This window comes from Stegostoma tigrinum, chromosome 4 (assembly GCF_030684315.1).
Source record: "Stegostoma tigrinum isolate sSteTig4 chromosome 4, sSteTig4.hap1, whole genome shotgun sequence".
Classification (NCBI taxonomy): domain Eukaryota; kingdom Metazoa; phylum Chordata; class Chondrichthyes; order Orectolobiformes; family Stegostomatidae; genus Stegostoma; species Stegostoma tigrinum.
The window spans coordinates 5,956,261-5,980,581 of record NC_081357.1 but is presented as its reverse complement, the minus strand read 5'-3'; the positions used below and the strand labels follow the sequence as shown (position 1 = coordinate 5,980,581).

The following is a 24,321-nucleotide window of genomic DNA, read 5'->3' as shown; positions in this document are numbered from 1 at the left end:
GGGGAAACCAAGCGGAGGCTTGGGGGCCGCTTTGCAGAACACCTCCGCTCAGTCCGCAACAAACAACTGCACCTCCCAGTCGCAAACCATTTTAATTCCCCCTCCCATTCTTTAGATGACATGTCCATCATGGGCCTCCTGCAGTGCCACAATGATGCCACCCGAAGGTTGCAGGAACAGCAACTCATATTCCGCCTGGGAACCCTGCAGCCATATGGTATCAATGTGAACTTCACCAGTTTCAAAATCTCCCCTTCTCCTACTGCATCCCTAAACCAGCCCAGTTCGTCCCCTCCCCCCACTGCACCACACAACCAGCCCAGCTCTTCCCCCCCACCCACTGCATCCCAAAACCAGTCCAACCTGTCTCTGCCTCCCTAACCGGTTCTTCCTCTCACCCATCCCTTCCTCCCACCCCAAGCCGCACCCCCAGCTACCTACTAACCTCATCCCACCTCCTTGACCTGTCCGTCTTCCCTGGACTGACCTATCCCCTCCCTACCTCCCCACCTATACTCTCTCCACCTATCTTCTTTACTCTCCATCTTCGGTCCACCTCCCCCTCTCTCCCTATTTATTCCAGTTCCCTCTCCCCATCCCCCTCTCTGATGAAGGGTCTAGGCCCGAAACATCAGCTTTTGTGCTCCTGAGATGCTGCTTGGCCTGCTGTGTTCATCCAGCCTCACATTTTATTATCTTGCACCTTCGCCAGTTACAGGGAAAGGTACCATAGGGCTGTGGGGAAGTATTGTGGTTGAAGAAAGTGTGGACCAGGGTGTCCAGGAGGGAATGGTCCATGTGGAAGGCGGACAAGGGATGGGAGGGGAATATGTGTCTGGTAGTGGCATCTTGCTGGAGGTGATGGAAATGGCGTCTGATGTTCTTCTGGATGTGGATGCTGGTGGAATGGTAGGTAAGGGCATGGGTAATCTTATCGCTGATGCGGGAGGGAAGAGAAGGGTTGAGGGCGGAAGCGCAGGAGATGGGTCGGACCTAGTTGAGGGCCCCGTCAACCACGGTGCTGGGGAATCCTCAGTTGAGGAAGAAGGTGGACATATTGGAGGCTCCTTGTCGAAGTTGGCCTCATTGGAACATATGTGATGGAGACAGAGGAACTGAGAGAATGGGATGGAGACTTTAAAGACGGCAGGGTGTGAGGATACATAGTCCAGGTAGCTGTGGGAGTCAGTGTGTTAACAATGGATATTGGTGGCCAGTCTATCCCCAGAAGTGAAAACAGAGATGTCAAGGAAACAAAGGGCCGAGTCAGAGATAGACCAGGTTGGGCTGAGGGCAGGATGGAAATTAGAAGCAAAATTGATGAAGTTTTCCAATAACAGAACAGAGAGGGAAGCAACACCAATGATATCATTGATATATCGGAGAAGGAGTTATGGGTGGGGGCTGGAATAGGAATATTCCACATAACTCATGAAGAGACAGGCATAACTGGGACCCATGCAGGTACTATATAAATACTATATAAATAATAATACCATCCCTCCAAGAAAGGTCTAGGCCCGAAACGTCAGCCTTCCTGCTCCTCTGATGCTGCTTGGCCTGCTGTGTTCATCCAGCTCTATACCTTGTTATCTCAGATTCTCCAGCATCCGCAGTTCCTACGATCTCTGAGACTATGTGTAAGCTGCCTAGTTTGAAATGGTCCTACCACCCAAAAACTGGTCCCAATGCCCAGGAATCTGAAACCCTCACTGTTGCACCATTTCTCAGCCACATATTCTTCTGATATATCACGCTGTTTCTACTGTTACTAGCATGTGGCACTGAGTGTAATTCAGAGCTGGCTCATGTCATTATTTCAGTGAAGACCAGGTGTATTCACCCTGAAGGCCTTGCCAATGTTTATTTTGTTGAGACACTTACAGTTAGCAAAATAATTAAATGTGGAGTTGACAAATAAGAGAGTAAACAATACCATCTCAAGCATCAATTAATGTATTGAATAATGAAAAAATGGATTGCTTCTATGTTGATGAACATTTTTTCTTCTTCTGACAAGTAGATGTAGATTAGATTTGTGCCTTGATATTTAAATTCAGACACATTACTGTTAAAACATCTTGGGTTCAAAGACACTTTCTGGGCCAACTGAGCATCTGCTGTTCTACTTGATATCACAGAGCAGAGCTGCCCCTCTCAGGATCCAGTGGTCAGGTGGCTGGACTGTTTTCAGACAGAGGGCAGTAATGAATGTCAGGTCTGTACGTTGTGGTTTCTTGTAAACTGGACAGATGTACAGTTTTGGATCCTTGGATGCAGTGGAATTGATGGCAAATATATAAATAACGGGCAGCATTGTAAAGAGGACCTTAGCAGTTGATTCAGTGAGTCGGATATTTCTCCGGTCCCAACCTGCTCCGTCCAGGTAAAGGCCATAAATGTACACACCCTCCTGCCAGGCAAGCAGACAGAGACTGAATGTTAACAAAATGTAGGAAAAAGATAAAAGCATTAATGTTTAAAGATCAGAGGAAGGCAATTTGCCCAATTTTGTTGTGATATGTTGTCCAATTATGTCCTTGCTGCAGTAATACAAAACAAACATTTCATCTCTCGTTCTGAACAGATCATCTTGCATTTTTCTCACATTTATGCATGTTTTCACAAAAATTATTCAATAGTTTATTACAATCTTAATTATGCCATGTGACTCTCTTCTTGCCTGGAGCGCAGTAATAACAGCATGCTAGTGTTATTTAGTATTATTCCAGAGGCTAATGTGCGAGAACAATGACAGCAGGTAAACTATAAATTAGACTAATTAATAGAAGTATTTAATAATCCTCAGTGTTACTAACCAGGAAGTTATTGGATTGTTGTAAAAATCTATTCAGTACTATCCAACAAGGAACCCTGGCAGAAGTACAGTCAATGGGAAATAGAGGGAAATCTTTTCTGCTGGCTGAAGGAAGATAGTGTGGTTGTTAAAAATCAATCATTTCAGTTCTAGGACATCTCTGTAGGTACTCCTCATGTGTTCTCTGCCCACAACTTCAGCTGTTTCATCAATATGCTTTCAACCAACATAATAATGATAGCTGGGGCACAGTAAAGTGGGAAAAGACTTCTGGTTTAAAGTGCATTTATTTCAACACAGAGGGCCTGACTGGTAAGGCAGATGAGCTCAGAGCATGGATTGGCTCTAGGAACTGGGACATTATAGCCACAACAGAGAGGAGGTATTTGCAGCCTTAGATTGCATTAAGGTGGATAAATCCCCTGGGCCTGATCGAGTCCATCCTCAGACATTGTGGGAGGCTAAGGAAGAAATTGCAGAGATTTTTTCTTCATCTTTAGCCTCTGGTGAAATTCCAGAAGACTGGAGGGTGGCTACTTTGTTCCATTGTTTAAGAAACGTAGCAAAGAAAGCCGGGGAACTATGGGCCAGTGATCCTAACATCAGTGGTAGGCAAGTTATTGGAGAGGATACTTAGAGACAGGATCAACCAACATTTGGATAGTCAGCATGGATTTTTGCACAGGAAATTGACAAATCTTTTAGGGCAGTGGATGTTGTCTGTATGGACTTTAGTAAGGCCTTTGACAAGGTCCTGCATGGCAGGTTAGTCATGAAAGTTAGGTTGCATGGGATCCAGGAAGAGTTAGCTAATTGGATTCAAAATTGGTTCAATGGTAGGAAGGTGAGAGAGTTATGGTTGAAGGAGGCCTATGACTAGTGGTGTGCCACAGGGGTTAGTGTTGGGAACTTTGTTATTTGTTATTTACATAAATAATCTGGATGTGAATGTACAAGGCGTGCTTAGTAAGTTTGCAGATGATACAAAATTAGGAGGTATCGTTGATAGTGAAGAAGGTTATCACAAATTACCGAGAGATCTTAATCAGCTGGGGAAGTGAGCTGAGGATTAGCAAATGCAGTTCAATACAGATAAGCGTGAGGTGTTGCACTTTGGAAAGTCAAACCAAGGGAGGACATAGTAAATGGAAAGGCCCTGAGGAGTGGTGAGGAACAGAGGAGCCTAGGAGTACAAGTATATATTTGTTGAAAGCGGCGTCACAGGTAGGCAGGGTGGTGAAGAAGGCCTTCAGCATCCCGGCCTTCATTGGTCTACACGTTGAGTATTGGAGCCAACCAAGGAGCAAGATACCTTGGATCTGGTAATGGATAATGAGGTAGGTTTAATAAATGACTTTGGAATAAAAGATCCCCAAAGGAAGTAACATGATAGAATTTAATAGTGAGTTTAACAGCATAACACTTGGGTCATAAATGTGTTTAAATTAAATAAAGGGAATTACAATTAAATAAGGACAGAGTTGGCTTAAGCGAACTGGACAGATAGATCAGCAGAAAAGACCATAAGACCATAAGACATAGGAGTGGAATAAAGGCCATTCAGCCCATCAAGTCCACTCCGCCATTTAAATAATGGCTGATGGGCATTTCAACTCTACTTCCCTGCACTCTCCCCGTAGCCCTTGATTCCTTCTGAGATCAAGAATTTGTCGATCTCTGCCTTGAAGGCATCCAACGTCCCGACAGTAAGCAAGCAGTGGCAGGCATTGCAGGATAACTCTCCGCAAACATAAATGCCAGTCTTTAGAAAAGAAAGGGAGGTTTAAACCAACCATGGCTAACCAAGGAAGGTAAAGAAATTATAAGGTTGAAAGATAAAGCATATTATCAAGCAAATGTCAATTATAGCCCGAAGACTGGGATCAATTCAAAATCCAGCAAAGGAAGTCTAAAAAGATAATAAAGAGACAGAAAATAAACTACAAGAGCAAACTAGTGAGGAACATAAAAATAGAGCGCAAAAATTTTGTTAAATACGTAAAACAGAAGAGCTAGGTCAAAGTGAGAACAGTCTGCTTAGAAAATGAGTCTGAGGAGGTGGTTATGGGAAACCAGGAAATGTCAGAAGAGTAAGGATATAATTTGAATCAGTCTTTATGGTGGAAGATACTTTGAACATCCCATTAATTTTAATTAATATGGAGAAGGAATCAAGTACAATCACTGTCAGGAGAGAAGTAGTATCAGACAAGATAACAAAAGTGTGAAGCTGGATGAACACAGCAGGCCAAGCAGCATCTCAGGAGCACAAAAGCTGACGTTTCGGGCCTAGACGCTTCGTCAGAGGCTCTGATGAAGGGTCTAGGCCTGAAACGTCAGCTTTTGTGCTGCTGAGATGCTGCTTGGCCTGCTGTGTTCATCCAGCTTCACACTTTTGTTATCTTGTATTCTCCAGCATCAGCAGTCCCCATTATCTCTAGTATCAGACAAGTTGTTTGGGCTAACTTAATACTGAAAGAACTGCAGATGCTGTAAATCGGGAACAAAACAAAGTTGCTGAAAAATCTCAGCAGGTCAAGCAGCATCTATGAAGGAGAAAACAAAGTTAACATTTTGAGTCTAGTGACCCTTCCTCAGTTCTGAGAACTGATGACCCAGTTCTGAGGAAGAGTCACCGGACCTGAACCATTAACTCTGTTTCTTCCTTCCCAGATGCTGCCAGACATGCTGAGCTTTTCCAGCAAGTTTGTTTTTGTTCCTGTTTGGGCTAAAGGCAGATAAGACCTCTGGCCCTAATTGCTTACATCCTAAAGTCTAAAAGGGGTCGCTACAGAGATCGTGGATGCATTGCTTGTAATTTTTAGATGCATTAGATTCTGGAGAATTCTAGAGGATTGGAAAACTGCCAATGTTAGATCTCGATTCATAAAGGAGGGAGGCAAAAAGTGGGTAACTGTGGGCTGGAAAGGTATTATAAATAATTATTAAGGAAGTGTCAGTAGAATATTTGGAAAATCATAATCTATAAAGCAGAGCCAGCATTGCTTCATGAAAAGGGAAATCACATCTGGCTAATTTGTTTGAGTTTTTCAAGGCAGTCTCAACCACGGTACAGAGGGAACAGCTAGATGAGTTTTATTTGAATTTCTGGAAGGGTTTCGACAAGGTACTTCACAAAAGGTTAAATCATACAATAACAACTCACATTGTTAGAAATAGTATATTGACATGGATAGAGGATAGACTAATAGGCAGGAAACACTGGGGCTAGGCATTCATTTTCAGATTGGTGACCCATAACCGGTGGACTTCTGCAGAGATCAGTGCTGGGACTGTAACTGTTTACAATATATGTTAATGACCTGGAGGAAGGAAGCAAATGTTCTGTGGCCAAGTTTGTAGACAACACAAAAATAGGTGGAAAGTCAAGTTGTCAGTTGGATACAAACAGTTTACAGGAAGATATGGATAAGTTAAGTAAGTGGACAAAAAGTTGCAAATGGAGTTTGACATGGGAAAATGTGAAGTTGTTTAATTTAGAAGGGAGAAGAAAAGAACAGAGTATTATTTAAAGACAGAAAAACTGTAGAAAGCTACAACAAACACAGAAAACTAGCACACAGGGGCAGCAAATAACCTGGAAGGTTAATGGAATGTTGGCCCTTATTTCAAGGGGTTTGGAGTCTAAGAGTAGGGAAGTCAAACTGCAGATGTACAAGGTGCTGGCGAGACCACATCTGGAGTACTGTGAGCAGTTTTGTTCGCTTGTTTAAGGAAATATATCATTTTGTTGGAGGCAGTTCATAGACGGCTCAGCAGCATGATATCTGATATGGATGGATTGTTTTATGAGCGATGGCTGAACAAATTGGGACTCTACTCACTGAAAGTTCAAAGAATGAGAGGTGATCTCATTGAAACATATATGATAGTTAAAGGGCTTGACAGGATAAATACTGAGAAGATGTATCCTACATGAAGTTTAGGACCAGACAGCATAGTTTCAGAATAAATGGATGCCAATTTATTACAGAGATCAGGGGGAATTTCTTCTGTGTAGTTGAGAGTCTTTTGAACTCTGTTTAACAATGAGCTTTGGTGGCAGAGTTCATGTGTGCAGTTGAGGCTAAGATGGATAGATTCAGTTGGGGAATCATGCATTATGGGGAATGCTGGAAAGTGGATGATAAATGCTGAATTAGCTTAACCGTGACCCTATTGAACAGTGCATCATGATTCAAGGGGCTGAACAGCCTATTTCTGGTCTATTTCTATTGATATTATTCATTTATACTAACCGGGGGTGGTAATTTGATCTCGTCTTTCATTAGTTTTGTTACTTCGTTGTGTAGAGTGACACTGTCCAGCGCCCAGCCTTTATGTGCACGTGTGACCTCCTGTCTCATAGCAGTTAAGAATCCTGTGTACAAAATTGACAATTTATTTTATTTTATTTTTATGCAAAAAAGATATAAGTCCACTTGGTAAATTAGAATTGAATTGTATTTGACCCAGTAGCAAAGAATTGCAAAATATTTATAGTAAATAGATAGAAGCGATTCAGCACAAATGGTGTTTGCACTTTTTAAGTTCTCGAGTTCCTGCCAGCTGTCTTCATTTGACTCCATAAACACATCCATTAATACATTTTGCATGTACGTATGTCCAATACATTTCTCCTGACATCCCAACATGTAATTTTAAATCATGAGTAGAAGTATGCTATTTGGCCCATCAAAATCGTTGCTGATTGGTGTGTTCCAAATTCCATGCTCCCAACCATTCCCAATAGTCTTTTATTTTCTTTCTAACCAGAATCTATCCACCTCTGCCTCTACCTTGAAGACACAAAACAGGACTACTTGCATGCCAAACAGCATAAGCAGCAAGCAATAGACAGAGCTAAGTGATCCCACAACCAAGAGATCAGATCCAAGCTCAGTAGTTGTGAATCTAGTTGTGAATTATTGTGGACAATTAAACAACTTACTGGAGATGGAGGTTCCATAATATCCCCATCCTCAATAATGGGAGATACTAACACATCAGTGCAAAAGATAAACCTGGTCAGAGATAAAAAAGTGTGGAGCTGGATGAACACAGCAGGCCAAGTAGCATCTTAGGAGCACAAAAGCTGATGTTTTGGGCCTAGACCCTTCATCAGAAATGGGGGAAGGGGAGAGGGTTCTGAAATAAATAGAAAGAGAAGGGGAGGCGGATCGAAGATGGATAGAGGAGAAGATAGGTAGAGAGGAAACAAACAAGTTAAAGGGGCAGGGATGGAGCCTGTAGAGGTGAATGTAGGTGGGGAGGTGGGGGGTGGGGATAGGTCAGTCAGGGGAGGACGGTCCAGTCAAGGGGGCGGAATGAGGTTAGCAGGTAGGAAATGGGGGTGCGGCTTGAGGTGGGAGGAGTGGATAGGTGAGAGGAAGAACAGGTTAGGGAGGTGGGGACAAGCTGGGCTGGTTTTGGGATGCACTGGAGGGAGGGGAGATTTTGAAGCTTGTGAAATCCACATTGATAACATTGGGCTGCAGGGTTCCCAAGCCGAATATGAGTTGCTGTTTCTGCAACCTTCGGGTGGTATCGTTGTGGCAGTGCAGGAGGCCCAGGATGGGCATGTTGTCTAAGGAATTGGAGGGGGAGTTGAAATGGTTTGCGACTGGGAGGTGCAGTTGTTTATTGCGACCCGAGCGGAGGTGTTCTGCAAAGCGGTCTCCAAGCCTCTGCCTGGTTTCCCTGATGAAGAGGAGGCCATAACAGGTGCAGCAGATGCAGTATACCATATTGGCGGATGTGCGGGTGAACATCTGCTGGATGTCGAAAGTTTTCTTGGGGCCTGAGATGTGGGTGAGGGAGGAGGTGTGGGGGCAAGTGTAGCACTTCCTGCGGTTGCAGGGAAAAGTGCCGGGTGTGGTGGGGTTGGAGGGGAGTGTGGAGTGGACAAGTGTGTCCTGGAGAGTGTGGTCTCTCCGGAAGGCAGACAAGGGTGGGGATGGAAAAATGTCTTTTGTGGTGGGGTCGGATTGTAGATGGCGGAAGTGTCTGAGGATGATGTGTTGTATCTGGAGCTTGGTGGGGTGGTATGTGAGGACGAGGGGGATTCTCTTTTGGCGGTTATTACAGGGACGGGGTGTGAGGGATGAGTTGCGGGAAATGCGGGAGACATGGTCAAGGTCGTTCTCGATCATTGTGGGGGGGTGCGGCATTGGGGGGAAGTTGCGGTCCTCGAAGAACGAGGACATCTGAGATGTATGGGAGTGGAATGCCTCATCCTGGGAGCAGATGCGAAGGAGGCAAAAGAATTGGGATGAGGGGATGGAATTTTCGCAGGAAGGTGGGTGGGAGGAGGTGTATTCTAGGTAGCTGTGGGAGTCGGTGGGCTAAATGGATGTCAGTTTCTAGGTGGTTGCTTGAGATGGAGACAGAGAGGTCCAGGAAGCTGAGGGATGTGTTGGAGATGGCCCAGGTGAACGTGGGGTTGGGGTGGACGGTGTTAGTGAAGTGGATGAACTGTTCGAGCTCCTCTTGGGAGCAAGAGGCGGTGCTGATACAGTCATCGATGTAACAGAGGAAGAGGTGAGGTTTAGGGCCAGTGTAGGTACGTAAGAGGCACTGTTCCACGTAACCTACAAAGAGGCAGGCATAGCTTGGGCCCATGCGGGTATCCATGGCCACCCCCTTTATCTGAAGGAAGTGGGAGGAATCGAAAAAGAAGTTGTTGAGGGTGAGGACGAGTTTGACTTGGCGGTTGAGGGTGTCGGTGGAGGGGGACTGGTCGGGCCTGCGGGACAGGAAGAAGCGGAGGACCTGGTCAGCATGGATGAGTTGGGCTGTCTGGTCTGTTTCCATTCTGTATAACTCTGTGAGTCTAAATAAGGCTAAACTTTTGCAACAATCTTCAGCCAGAAGTGCTGAATGGGTGATCCAATTTGGGACCTGTCCGGAGGTCCCCAGATTACCGAGATGCCAGCCTTTAGACAATTCAATTCACTTCACGTGTTTTCAAAAAAACAGCTGGAGGCACTCGATACTGCAAAGGCTTTGGACCCTGATAGCATTATGGAAATAGTACTGAAAACTTATTCTCCAGATCTTGTTGTATCCATAGCTAAGCTGTTGTAGTGCCATTAACACAGGCATCTACCTAACTGTAGAAAATTGCCCAGGTGTGTGATGTATACAAAAAGCAGGACAAATCCGCCCCAGCAATTCCCTACTCATCAGTCTGCTATTGATTGTCAACAAAATGCTGTCATTAACAGTGCTACCAAGTAGCACCTCTTCAGCACAACCTGCTCACTGACGCCGAGTTTGGCCACTCAGTTCCAGACCTCATTACAGGCCTAGTTCAAATCTGGAGAAACAGCTGAATTGCAGAGGTGAGGCGAGAGTGACAATGCTGATACCGATACTGTAATGGTATTAAAAAGCTTGGCTAGGGGTGTGGTATGTTCTGCAATGTTGTCAGGACCCATAGCCTTTGCTATGTATCCAACTGTTTCTTGATATTATTCTGTGCCCACAGCTCTCTGTGGCAAAGAATTCTGAAGACTCCTAATTAATGCTCAGTAGCAGTAAGGTATACAATCTACAAGATGCATTGCAGAAATTCACCAAAGAGTGGTAAATAGCACCTCCAAATTCACAACCACTTGAATCTGCAAATATTTGTTGCTCTTCTGTCCTTCAGTCAGTTTTGTAAGAAATTTTTGACTGAAGAATCAGACTGATGTAGCACAGCGATGTGTGTCTATAAAGGATTTTTTTTCTGGGAAGAAGGATTAGTCATAGATTTAAAGCACAGAAAGAGGCTCTTCAACACATTGTGTCTGCACTAGTCATCAAACATTACTCACATACCTGCTCAATCATTCATTCATCTCTTCTGGAGAGAATTCAGACTACATTCACCGCACTGAACAAATTCCTTACATACAAGAGGCTCTGCTGTACCTTTGGCTGCCATCCATCTGCATCCCAGCTCCCAGGAAAAGAATTACTATAAGATCAACCAACTGGCAGATTCCCAATTGGACACTGGTTCACTGAACTGTAAGTCATGTTTACTAATACATGCATCTTTGATTTTTTAAAAAATAAATTCGTAAATTGTGACTTCCTTCCTTTCCTCCTGTTTCTTTCTACTTTGGATAAGTTTGTGCGATAGAAGTAGTGAAGCAATTCTCCCATGTTTTCGATGTTTCGTTAAATGAAACATTAATTTAGTTTCATTTTATAGGTTCTGGTGTATCTTATTTCTGAAATTAAAACTCAAAAAAATGCATTTTGGAGAACACCAAATGGTTTAGGTCAATATGGAATGGAATAAAAAGGGGAAGAAGTAAATCAAATAATATTTCTCTGTCTCAAGTGTCAGACCATTCGCTCTTTGACTTTGACAGAATTCATTTCTTTGCTTTTTTTTCCCCTGTGTGTTATTGACTTTGATTTTTATTGTTAGAAGTACCTTTGTAACATCTTGTGAATATATCCAGCAACTGACAACTGTAGTAATTAGGTTGCAAAAATAAAACTTATGGCCTGCTGAGCCAGGTTTCAATCTGGAATATTTCTTGTCCAATAGTTATGTCATAAAAAAAACTGGTGCTCTTGGCAAGGTAGAAATTTGGTAAGAGGCGTCTGAGATTCTTTTAAACTAACAAGCATGTTTAGGTATTCAAGTAAAAGCAGGAACTATTGTGGCATAAAAACAGAAGTTGCTGGAAAAGCACAGCAGTTCCGGCAGCATCTACGAAGAAGACATCAGAGTTAACGTTTCAGGTCCAGTGGCCCTTCCTCAGAACTGTTGTGGCATATTGTGATATATTACTTTAGGATTATGGTAAAATTTCGGCCCAACATCATGGGCCGAAGGGCCTGTAATGTGCTGTACTGTTCGCTGTTCTATGTCGTATTACATGGATTGTAATTTCAAAATAGCCTTAACCATTGTTAAGACTTTTCTGAGAGTGGAAGATGTAACAGTGGATTACTTGAAATGATGAAACCTGGAGCACAGTGTACTAGCCTCTATATGTAAGGATGTAAAAATGCAAACAATCTGAGAACGGTTATAGACCAGTGAACCTTACCTCAGTTGTTGGTAAAGTGTTGGAAAAGGTTATAAGGGATAGGATTTATAATCATCTAGAAAAGAATAAATTGATTAGGGATAAGTCAGCACGGTTTTGTGAAGGGAAGGTCGTGCCTCACAAACCTTATTGAGTTCTTTGAGAAGGTGACCAAACAGGTAGATGAGAGTAAACCAGTTGATGTGGTGTATATGGATTTCAGCAAGGCGTTCGATAAGGTTCCCCACAATAGGCGATTGTACAAAATGCGGAGGAATGGAATTGTGGGAGATATAACAGTTTGGATCGGAAGTTGGCTTGCTGAAAGAAGACAGAGGGTGGTAGTTGATGGGAAATGTTCATCCTGGAGACCAGTTACTAGTGGTGTACTGCAAGGGTCGGTGTTGGGTCCACTGCTGTTTGTCATTTTTATAAATGACCTGGATGAGGGCGTAGAAGGATGGGTTAGTAAATTTGCAGGCGACACTAAGGTCGGTGGAGTTGTGGATAGTGACGAAGGATGCTGTAGGTTGCAGAGAGACACAAATAAGTTGCAGATCTGGGCTGAGAGGTGGCAAATGGAGTTTAATGCAGACAAGTGTGAGGTGATGCACTTTGGTAGGAGTAACCGGAAGGCAAAGTACAGGGCTAATGGTAAGATTCTTGGTAGTGTAGATGAGCAAAGAGATCTCAGTGTCCATGTACACAGATCCTTAAAAGTTGCCACCCAGGTTGACAGGGCTGTTAAGAAGGCATACAGTGTTTTAGCTTTTATTAATAGAGGGATCGAGTTCTGGAACCAAGAGGTTATGCTACAGCTGTACAAAACTCTGGTGCGGACGCACTTGGAGTATTGTGTACAGTTCTGGTTACCGCATTATAAGAAGGATGTGGAAGCTTTGGAAAGGGTGCAGAGGAGATTTACTAGGATGTTGCCTGGCATGGAGGGAAGGTCTTACGAGGAAAGGCTGAAGGACTTGAGGCTGTTTTCATTACAGAGAAGCAGGTTGAGAGGTGACTTAACTGAAACATATAAAATAATCAGAGGGTTAGATAGGATGGGTAGGGAGAGCCTTTTTCCTAGGATGGTGATGGCGAGCACGAGGGGGCATAGCTTTAAATTGAGGGGAGAAAGATATAGGACAGATGTCAGAGGTAGTTTCTTTACTCAGAGAGTAGTAAGGGAATGGAACGCTTTGCCTGCAATGGAAGTAGATTCGCCAACTTTAGGTACATTTAAGTCGTCATTGGATAAGCGTATGGACATACATGGAATAGTGTAGGCTCGATGGGCTTGAGATCGGTCTGACAGGTAGGCACAACATTGAGGGCCGAAGGGCCTGTACTGTGCTGTAATGTTCTATGTTCTAGATATATAGATAAAAGACTTAGGAGCAGATGGGCCATTCAGCCCAATGAGTCTGCTCTCATAGTCTATAAGATGATGGCTGATTTGATAATCGTCAAGTCAGTTTCCTGCTTTTTCCCAATAATCCTGGATTCATAGAAACTTAGAAAAACATAGGTGCAGAAGTAGGCCATTTGGCCTTTAAACCTGCTCCACCATTCATTATGGTCAGGTCAAAAGTCTCTTCCAGCTTTTTCCTCATATCCTTTAATCCCTTTAGCCCCACTTGGAATAATGTGAGCTGTTGTGGGCACTACACCTCAGGAAAGTATATAATTGCCTTGGAGAAAGTAAATGTAGGTTTATAACAATGATACCTTGACTCTGAGGGTTAAATTATGAGGAGATACTACACAAGTTAGGCCTGTTGTCTCCAGAATTTAGAACGTTTAAGGGGTGATCTTCAAGCCATTAAGAGCAAAAGACACGGGAGATAAACTATTTGCACTAGTTGGGGATCCCAGAACTTGGGGGTACAGTCTAGGAATTAGGGCCAGATCATTAGTAGAGATTTAATGAATATAATCCTAATCAATTCAACTTGTCCTTACACGGCAGTCCCACCATCCATCTGGTAAGCCTTTGCTGCACACCGTCCACAGCAAGAACATCCCTCTTCAGGTAAGGAGATCAAAACTGCACACAATATTCTGGGTGTGGTCTCACCCATGCCTTGTGTAAGTGCAGCAAGATATTCCTGCTCCTTTACTCAAATCCACTTGCTATGAAGGCCAACATACCATTTGCTTTCTTCACCACCAGCTGGATCCGCACTCTAACCTTGAATGTTTGGTATGCAAGGACACCCAGGTCTTGTTACACTTTCTGCTTTCTCAATTTATAGTAATTCATATCATAATGTACCTTCCAGTTTTTGCTCCAAAGTGGATAGCTTCATATTTCTCCACATTTTACTGTATCTGTCCTTTATTTTCTCATGTGCCTAGCTCTTCCAACTTGTCCAAATCACAGAAACAACAATAATAACATAATTTATTTTCTAATCTTTTGAAGTTTAAAAAGCCAATTGTAAGCAGCAGTGTAGCAAAGTCCACTTGGGAAAAGGAACATAATTTTACACACTAACATCAATAATATATATCCACATACATTGTTGTTAAGAATTATTTCAAAGAAACAAAGCATTTTGTTAATGGCCATGTTTTGTATAAATGTACGATTGAATGTAGATTCCTGATAATGAGATTTGTTCATTAAAGGAAGTTATATTTTCAAAATAGTAGCAGACATATGATTGTAATTTGCAAACAGTAAACGATGCAAAGTCTATTGAGATAGCACTGGTTCCTGCCTAATATTAAAATATGTTGTTCTTTAGATGACTGGTACATACCCTGGGGATTAAAGAATCCCGGCATCCAAAATACACTCGGCCTTCCCTCAAATATCCAGGATGAAAATTGTGCATTTCTCTCTAGGAATTCTGTGAACCAAAATCCCAATGTAGAAGAATCCCAGGAAATCCTCTTCCAAACCACAGGGACTCGGGCATTATACATGTTATCCAAGGCATCTGTTAAATTCTGCAATGGGAAGGACAGTTAGTATTGTACTTTTTACTCAATCATGGTAGAATTTAACATTAAATTTAAAGTGGGAAACATTGGTCAGAAACAGCTACAATAAACTTAAATAAAGGTCATTATGAAAGAATTGGCACTGAGTTAGTTGGAGTTGACAGGGAAGGGTGTTTTGTAGAAAAAAATGGGGAAGGACAATGAACGTTTTTAAAAACAATTGGCAAAATGAATGGCAAATGCAGTAAAATGTGGAGAAATGTGAGGTTATCCATTATCCACGGGTTAGAAAAACCTGGAAGGCACATTATGATATGAATGGCTACATATTGAGAAAACAGAATGAGGCCAGGGTGTCCTTGTAGGCCAGTCACTCAAGGTTAGAGTGCAGGTCCAGCTGGCAGTGAAGAAGGCAAATGGTATGTTGGTTTTCATGATTCACAGCCAAGATATATCCCAGTCAGGAAAAAGATTCTAGGAAGGGGGTAAACCAATTATGGTTCATCAGAAACGTAGGGATACCATGAAAATTGTTGAGATATATAACGTTATGAGTGACATAAATTGAATAGACAATTTGATGGAGGGATCAATGACCAGGGGACATAGATTTAAGGTAAAGGGCAGAAGCTTTGGAAGAGATGTGAGAAAAAACTTTTTCACCCAGAGACTGGTGGAAATATAGACTCACTGACCGTTATGGCTGCACAGGCAATATCCTCATAACATTTAGTAAGTATTTAGATGTGCACTTGCAATGCCAAGGGACATACAAGGTTCTGGGCTGAGTGTTCAAAAATGGAACAAAACCAGAAGTTACTGGAAAAGCTCAATAGGCCTGGCAGCATCTGTGAAGAAAATATCAGAGTTAACATTTCAGGTCCAGTGACCCTTCCTCAGAACTGCAACTTAGAACTGAGGAAGGGTCATCAGACCCAAAATGTTAACTCTGATAAATTCTTCACAAATGCTGCCAGACCTGCTGAGCTTTTCCAGCAACTTCTGTTTACATCCTGATCTACAGCATCTGCAGTTCTTTCATTGGAAAATGGAATTAAGTTAGTTGGCTGTTTCTGATTGGTACGGATTTGATGAGCTGTAGGGCCTATTTCTGTGTTGTAGATTTCTAAGACTCAATGAAAGAAAAAAAAATACAGTGTGGCAAAGATTAGTAGTAAACCAGAGATTGGAGAAAAAATTCAGTGCTCCAGTGAATCACAGCCCAAACTGGGGGAACAACATCTCATCTTCAGTCAAGGCACTTTACTGCCTTCTGACTTATTTTACTGACTTATTATTTGATTCAACACTTTCAGATTGTGAACACACTCCCATTTCTTCCCTTTCTTTTAGTTTTACTTGTTGCATTCTCTGTCACCACGCTTTGTCTTCCCTCCCCTATCTCAGTGGGACTGTCTATTCTTTGCAGTCTGGCAGACAGATAGATCAGTGTTCTGCATTCTCACATTCCAATCACTTAACCTGTACTATCAGCACCCTTGCTCCCCCAGAACGTCACACCCATCACCCTACTATTGCATAAATGCTAGCGCCTTCACATGTCAGCTCTGAAGAGAGCCATCTAGACTACAAGCCCCCTCTCGCAAGTGAAGTAATAATTTAACATTCTACTAAAGACTTCTGATTCCATACATCAATTTCCTCCTTGGTTCCTAATGGACCCTGTGCTTTCCCTGGTTATTCTTTCTCCTGATATGCATGTAGCAAATCTTGGGATTCTTCCTAATCTTGTCCTTCAGTGTGTTTTTCATTTTTGCTCTCTGAATTATTTTCTTCAGTTTCTAATGCACATTCTATACTCCATTGTGGCACCAGTTGATTTGTTCCCTTTTGAGAGAAATGGGGTGCTACAGGACAGTGGTTAAACTACAGTTAACACTAGTACATGAACTTAGGCACAACAGTTAACACTCGGACAGAAATTTAGTCACAGATGTGATAGCAATAAGGAGAAGTGGTGAGGCAGCAGTGCACAGTATGAGGGATCAGCTTGAGTGAGCAGAAGATAACAATAAGGAGCGATTAAGAACCAGCTAAAACTGGATCCGGGAAACACTTGGGGCTAACTAGGTGAAAGGTGAGGAGTATGTGGCCACAGGCAGCTATGGCACATGCGTAGTAGAGAATATTAAAAGCCAGAGCTGAACTACAGATGGGGACGCCCACTTAGGGAGGCCCGAGGGAATACAAACATTGGCGCCTGAATACATAATGAATGGGATGTGTAAAAGAAGACTGCAAACTCTGTATCAGGGTCTCTCCGGTTCTCCAGGGGCACCCGACTCTGCAGACTCGCAATAAAAGAACTTGTTTCCACGACTTTGTCTCCAGTAGTTCTGTGATTGTGAGCACAGGTGTTTTGATAAATCTCACACTTTGGATCAGTTATACACTTCACTTTTCCTTTTTATCCAATTCTGAATATCCACAGTCATCCAGGGATCTCTGGGCTAGTTGCTCCTATATTTCAACCTAAAGGAAATATGTTGGGCCTGTAATCTCCCCAATTTGGGTTTTAATCTTTCACACTGTTCTGCTGTAGATTTACCCTCAAATAGCTGTTCTTAGTCTACTTTGACCAGATTCTGCCTTATTTTAATAAAATCTACTTTTCCACAACTGAAATCTCAGTTTACAGACCACCTTTTGCTTTTTCCATAACAGACTCATGACTCATGGGCAATTAAGTCTTTGTGCAGAATGATGTAAAAGGCAAGTTTTTTACACAGAGGGTGGTGGGTGCCTGGACTTCGCTGCCAGGGGAGGTAGTGGAAGCAAATACTGTAGTGACTTTTAACAGGTGTCTTGACAAATATATGAACAGGATGGAAATAGTGGGATACAGTCCCTGGAAGGGTAGGGGGTTTTAGTTGTGACAGGCAGCGTGTCGGTGCAGGCTTGGAGGGCTGAAGGGTCTGTTCCTGTACTGTAATTTTCTTTGTTCTTTGAATATTCTGAATTAAAGGGGTTAATTGTAAGCAAAGTTGTGTTTTAAACAGACAGCTGAGCCCGAATGTAACAAGGAACAGGGAAGCTACTTCTGATAAGAAAGTAAGCTATAAACGTGAGGTCTCCAGAAACCTGACCAATGTTGGGGATGAAAGAGTCTATTGAATCATCAATAATGCTGTGCCACAAACTTGAAAGAGTGAAAATTGTATAAGAATCCAACACCAGAACAAGTCAGTAGCAGCACTTTGAAGAACATCACTGCACAAGGATTGAACGCTGGACACTTCTAGAGATAGGCAACGTTGGTGAAACTCTGACCATATTCCAACATTAACTGGGTGTGTGTGTGTGGGATTTAACTTGCTTAATTGGGGGGTCTTGTTTTGGTTGCTAGATGTAATTAGGTTTAAAATCATTGTTTCAGTACTTGATTGTTTGTGAGATTTCTTAAGAAGCAATCAAATTAGAGGTAACATGTGTTGATTTACCCACAACAACTGATGTCTCTGGTGGAGCTTTCAAGTGACTTTAAATTGCTCCAAAGTCATAATTACTAGCCTTTTGTTTGTAGAAATCCTGCCTGACCCTAAATTAAGAAGGCAACTGTCCCACATGACTGCCAGGAATTCGAGTGGATTGATGAGGATAGAGATAATAAATTTTCAGAATTAATTGAAACATTTACATGTTTGTTTCCATTGAATTTAGCCTTGGAACGTAGCTTGAAATCATGGCAGACAATCAATCTGAACGGGCGAACTGAGTAAAGGAATATTTGAATTAGAAATTGAAGAAATTGATAGAGTCTTGGCAATTCTGTGATGTTACTAGTCCTGGGGCACTGGATCATTTGTTAAAGTCAGTTGGAATGTCTGTGGGAAAGTGCATACGTAAAGAAGATGGGCTGATGGGCATTTTTTGTCTTTTTGCAGAATCTTGGTACATAAAAGTATATGTTAAAGCAGAGAAATGCTAAGATAAGTGAATTGAAGTCAGAAAATACAGAGCTAAAATAGAGACTTAATGCCCTCGAGGTGGTCGGTCAGGAAACAGTTGTTTTCTAGTCAGAAAACAACAGTTAAGGGGAAAGGTTAAATCCCCAGAGACTGCCAATCAGAAGAAGATAGTTTACCTCTCAAATCCTGAGAATGCCTACAGTATGAAAACAGGCCATTCGGCCCAACAAGTTGACATGATATATCCCACCCAAACTCACTCCCCCACATTATCCCTACAACCCTGCATTTCCCCTGGTCATCCCCATAACCTACACATCCCTGGACACGATGGGCAATTTAGTATAGCCAATCCACCTAACCTGCACATCTTTGGACTGTAGGAGGAAACTGGAGCTCCCGAAGGAAATCCAAGTGGACACAGGAGAATGTGCAAACAGACAGTTGCCTGCGAGCGGAATCAAAGTCGGGTCCCTCGCGCTGTGAGACAGCAATGCTGAGCCAACATTCTGCCCTTTTTTTAAATGATCAAAGTCAATTTGAGACAGTAAACAGAAATGCTGGAAAAGCACAGAAGTAGTTTGAAGAGTCAGATTTTAAGGCTTAGGAACGGGTAAGTAAATGTAAGGATCTCTAGACATCAGTTAAAGTATCACACCAAGCAGAGCAGGAGCAACAAGTGCAGAATGCTGTTCATTCTAAGTATCAAAAGGAAATTGATGTCTTGAAGTCACAGCTTTTCAGCCAGAGAGGGTTACTCTGTGTTTTGGGACCTGTACGGAGATTAGGGGATGAAAGGAATAGTTCTGATTGGGGATTGGTTGAAAGTGAAGCCAGATATTATTCAGTTCAGGGCAGGGAATGTGATTATAAGCCTGACCCCACATGCCCACTGCCATACCCAGATAAATGTTCCACGTAACTCTCTATACCAGTTTGCTACAAGCCGAAAGACTTAATGAAAATCAAAAGGACAGAATGTGTGAATGTCATTTTGTTCCAAGGAAACATAAAAACACAGAAAATTTGATTATAGATTAAATTTAAAGGCTTTGTATCTTAATACATGAGGCATTTGGAATAAGGTACACAAACTGATGGCGCTAAGTAAATAAATATAACCGCATAGCCATTCGGGAAACAGTTACAAGGAAGTCAAAACTGGAATGTTAACATTCAAGGATATTTGATCAATCAGAAAGACAGGATGGTTGGAAAAGGTAGGGTAGCGCTGATACTAAGAGATAAAATAAGGACAGCTGTGAGAGATGATCCATGCTTAGACTCCATTTGGGGGGATAAAAAAACAGTAAGGGAAAGAAGAGATAGTAAGAACTGCAGATGCTGGAGAATCTGAGATAGCATGGTGTGGAGCTGGATGAACACAGCAGGCCAAGCAGCAAGAGAGGAGCAGGAAAGCTGATCTTTCGTATCTGGGCCCTTCTTCAGAAATGGGGGGGGGGGGGGCACTGAAATAAATAGAAAGAAGGGGAGGCAGTGATAGAAGGTGGATAGTGGAGCAGACAAATGGACAGGTCAAGCAGGTGGGAACAAAGCTAGTCAAGGTGAGTGTAGGTAGGAAGTGGGGGTGGAGCTTGGTCAGTGAGGTGGGAGGAGTGGATACGTGGGAGAGAAGGCGGACAGGTCAAGGAGGCGGGAACGAGAGGGATGACTGGTCTTGGGATGAGGTCGTGGTGGGGAGATTTTGAAGCTCATAAAGTCCACATTGAGACCATTGGGTTGTAGGGTTCCAAGGCAGAATATGAGATGCTGTTCCTCCAGTTTTTGGGTGGCATCGTTGTTGCATAGAACACAGAACATTGAACAATAGAAAAGTACAGCACAGTACAGGCCCTTTGGCCCACCATGTTGTGCCATGGAATATTCCTCATCCAAAAATAAAATAACCTAACCTACATTCAACTGAATTCACTGCTGTCCATGTGCATGTCCAGCAGTCGCTTAAATGTCACTTATGACTCTGTTTCCATGACTACCACTGGTAAACTATTCCACGCACTCACGAGTCTCTGGGTGAAGAACCTCCCTCTGACGTCTCTTCTATACCTTCCTCCTAACACCTTAAAACTATGACCCCTTGTGGCAGTCAATCCTGCCCTGGGGAAAAGTCTCTGGCTATCGACTCTATCCATGCCTCTCATTACCTTGTACACCTCGATCAGTTCACCTCTCTTCCTCCTTCTCTCCAGAGAGAAAAGTCCGAGCTCAGTAAGCCTTTCCTCATAAGACAAGCCCTCCAGTCCGGGCAGCATTGGAGGAGGCCCAGGATGGACATGTCATCCAGGGAGTGGGAGGGGAGTTGAAATGGGAGTTGAAGTAGTCGTGCACAGACCCCCAGACAGTAGCCATTCCATAAGAAAGGTGATACATCAATAAATAATAAGAGCATGTAAAAAGAATAGAGCAAAAATTATCAGTGACTTTATTCTTAATGTTGATTTGGTCAATCAAATTGGAAAAGGTAGCTGTGACAACAAATTCATAGAGCCCATTTGGGATAGTTTCCTAGAGCTAACCAGGGAGCAGGTTATCTTGGATCTGGTAATAGGTAATGCGGAAGGTTTATTAAATGACCTTGGATTAAAAGATCCCCTACAAAGTAGTGATCACAACATGATACAACTTAATATTACATTCAAGAATGAGAAACCTGGGTTGAAAACAACTGTGCTTAACTTCAGAAAAGGAATTACATTGAAATGAGGATAGAGTCAGCTAACGTGTACTAAGCAGCTAGATTAGCAAGAATGACAGTAAGTAAGCAATACCATACATCATAGGAGGCAATTCATAACTCTGAGCAAAAATATATCCCAGTAAGGACAAAAGATCCCAAGAGAGGAATAAACCAACCATGACTATACAATGGAATTAAGAAGAATATTAAGTTTGAAAGAAAAGATATTTAAGAAGGCTAAGGTCAGTGATAATTCTGAAGACGGGGATAATTCAGAATCCAGCAAAGGCGAACTAAAGAGATGGTAAAGAATGAGAAAATAAATTACAAGGGCAAACTATTGAGGAATATAAAAAATGAAAAGAAGAGTTTCCTTAAATACAGAAGAAGAAAGAGAGAGGTCAAAACTAACATAGGCCACTTCGAAAATGACCTTGGAGGAGATGGGTATTGGGAACAAGAAAGTGCTAGAGGTACAAAACAGATGTTTTGTATCAGTCTTAATGGTGGAACCTACTTTGAACATTCCATTAATACTAAATACTGGGGAGGAATTGAATGCCCTCACCATCACTAGAGAAGTGGCATTAGACAAATTAATGGGGCCAAAGGTGAATAAGTTCCCTCGCCCTGATGGCTTGCAACATAAGATCCTAAAAGAAGTTGGTACAGAGATAGTGGATGCATTGGTTGTAATTTTTCAATAATCCTTGGATTCTGGAGAAATACTGGAGTATTGGAAAACTGCATATGTGATCCCCCTATTCAAAAAGGGATGGAGGCAAAAGGTGGATAACTTTCAGCCAATTAGCTGAATATTTATCCTTAGAAAAGTGTTGGATCAATTATTAAGGAAGTAATGGCAGAACATTTGAAAAATCATAATCTGATCAAACAGAGTTGCCACGGCTTTATCAAAGGAAAATTGTGTCTGACCAATTTGAGTTTTTTGAGGAAGTCTCAACCAGACTGAATAGAGGGGTAACTGGTAAATGTGTTGTATTTAGACTTCCAGAAGACTTTTAACAATATACTTCACAAAATGTTAACACACAAATTAAAAGCCCTTGGTGTTGGATGCGGTTTATTGAGAATTACCTCATCGGCAGGAACTAGCAAGTAGGGATAGGGGTTCTTTTTCAGGGTGGTGACCTGTGACCAGAGGGTTTCCTCAATGATCAGTGATGGCACTGCCAATGTTTATAATATATATATTAATGATTTGAAGGAAGGAAGTAAATGAACTGTGGCCAAATTTCCAGATGACACAAAAACAGATTAAGAGACAGATTGCAAGAAGGATAGAAACACCTTACAAAGAGATATTGATAGGTTAAACAAGGAGGCAAAAAGTCAGCAATTGGAGTAAAATGTGGAAAAATGTTCATTTTGGAAATGTGGGAAAAAGAGCAGAATATAATTTAAATAGATAAAAGCTGCAATACAAAGGAACTTCGGAATACTTGTGCACGAAACATAGGAAGCTTGCATACAGTTGCAGCAGTAATCAGGAAAGTTAATTGATTGTTGGCCCTTATTTCTAGGAGAGAAGTAGGGAAATCTTACTGCAATTGTATAAGGTGTTGGTGAGACTGCATCTAGAATACTGTGAGCAGTTTTAGTTCCTCTGTTTGAGAAACAAAATTGTTTCTCTGGAGATAATGGGAACTGCAGATGCTGGAGAATTCCAAGATAATATACTCTCTCCACCTATCTTCTTTACTCTCCATCTTCGGTCCGCCTCCCCCTCTCTCCCTATTTATTCCAGCTCCCTCTCCCCATCCCCCTCTCTGATGAAGGGTCTAGGCCCGAAACGTCAGCTTTTGTGCTCCTGAGATGCTGCTTGGCCTGCTGTGTTCATCCAGCCTCACATTTTATTATCTTGTTTCTCTGGAAACAGTTCGGAGAAGGTCCACTGGGATGATCTCTGCCAAGGAGGAATTAGCTTATGAGCAAAGGTTAAATAGGTTTGGGCTGTTCTTACTGGAATTTAAAAGAAGGAGACGTGATCTCATTGAAACATATAGAATTCTTAAGAGTCTTGTCAGGGTAAATAAAATTATAGGGAAAGAAGAAATAAACTCAGAATAAGGGGCATTAGTTTAAGACTGACATGAGGAGGAATTTCTTTTCTCTGAAAGTTGTGAGTATTTTGAATTCCTGCTCCGGAAAATTGTGGGGGCAGAGTCCTTATATATAAGGTCTAAACAGATAGGTTTTTGACCACTAGGGGAATTGAAGCTTATGGGGAAAGGGCAGGGACATGGATGTAAAAAGTGTCAGATCAGCCATGTTCATATTGGATGGCACAGCTGGCTCAGACAGGGGGATTGTTGAACAGCCTACTCCTGTTCCTATTTCTTCCAGTCTTAAGGAAACAGATTTCTTTCACATGGCCACATTTACAAATGGTTGGATTGGGCATGCAATGAATTGTGAACTGCATCTGCACCTCGCTCATGATAATGGTCCCTTCTATAGCTAGCTTTAAGTCGTTCAGACAGTTCCGGAGCATTGTAATAACCCTCTGCATTCGATCAATTTCTTGGCGCAGAAAAATATTCATGGAATTCAAAATTCCCATCTTTATAAGGCGAGCTTTCACCTGTCAAAACAAAATGTGTTCTTATTACTTAAAAAAAATTATGACCAAGCCGATCTCTCTAAACAGCCGCGCAGAAACAGTCTTTGTAAATGTTCTTTTCACAGCAGCTAAAAGCAACAGCAGTTTCAAAGTAAAGTTGAATGATACACTAAACATCCCTTGGATAAACTGGTCCAGAATTTTAGAATTTATTGGAAGAGTGCAGGGAATAAGTCAATTGTCTGGAAATGCATGGATACCAGAATGTGGAGGACCAGGATAATTCAATGGCAGGTTTCAGTATATTTGTT

The 24,321-nt window shown here is 42.2% G+C and overlaps 1 protein-coding gene across 1 annotated transcript in view; it reads right to left on the bottom strand.

The window, feature by feature from the left end:
• Nucleotides 1-2,117: 2,117 nt before the first annotated feature.
• The window catches only part of LOC125452339 (dynein axonemal heavy chain 8-like), a 1,009,221-nt gene continuing 987,017 nt past the window's right edge, over nucleotides 2,118-24,321 (bottom strand). Inside the window, exons 105-108 of the mRNA XM_059645685.1 lie at nucleotides 23,879-24,031; nucleotides 14,616-14,805; nucleotides 7,078-7,199; nucleotides 2,118-2,413 (exon numbers count right to left, since the gene is read on the bottom strand). Of these exons, the coding sequence (XP_059501668.1) occupies nucleotides 2,126-2,413; nucleotides 7,078-7,199; nucleotides 14,616-14,805; nucleotides 23,879-24,031 (753 nt within the window). The 3' untranslated portion in view covers nucleotides 2,118-2,125. The remainder of the gene's footprint in view (nucleotides 2,414-7,077; nucleotides 7,200-14,615; nucleotides 14,806-23,878; nucleotides 24,032-24,321) is intronic.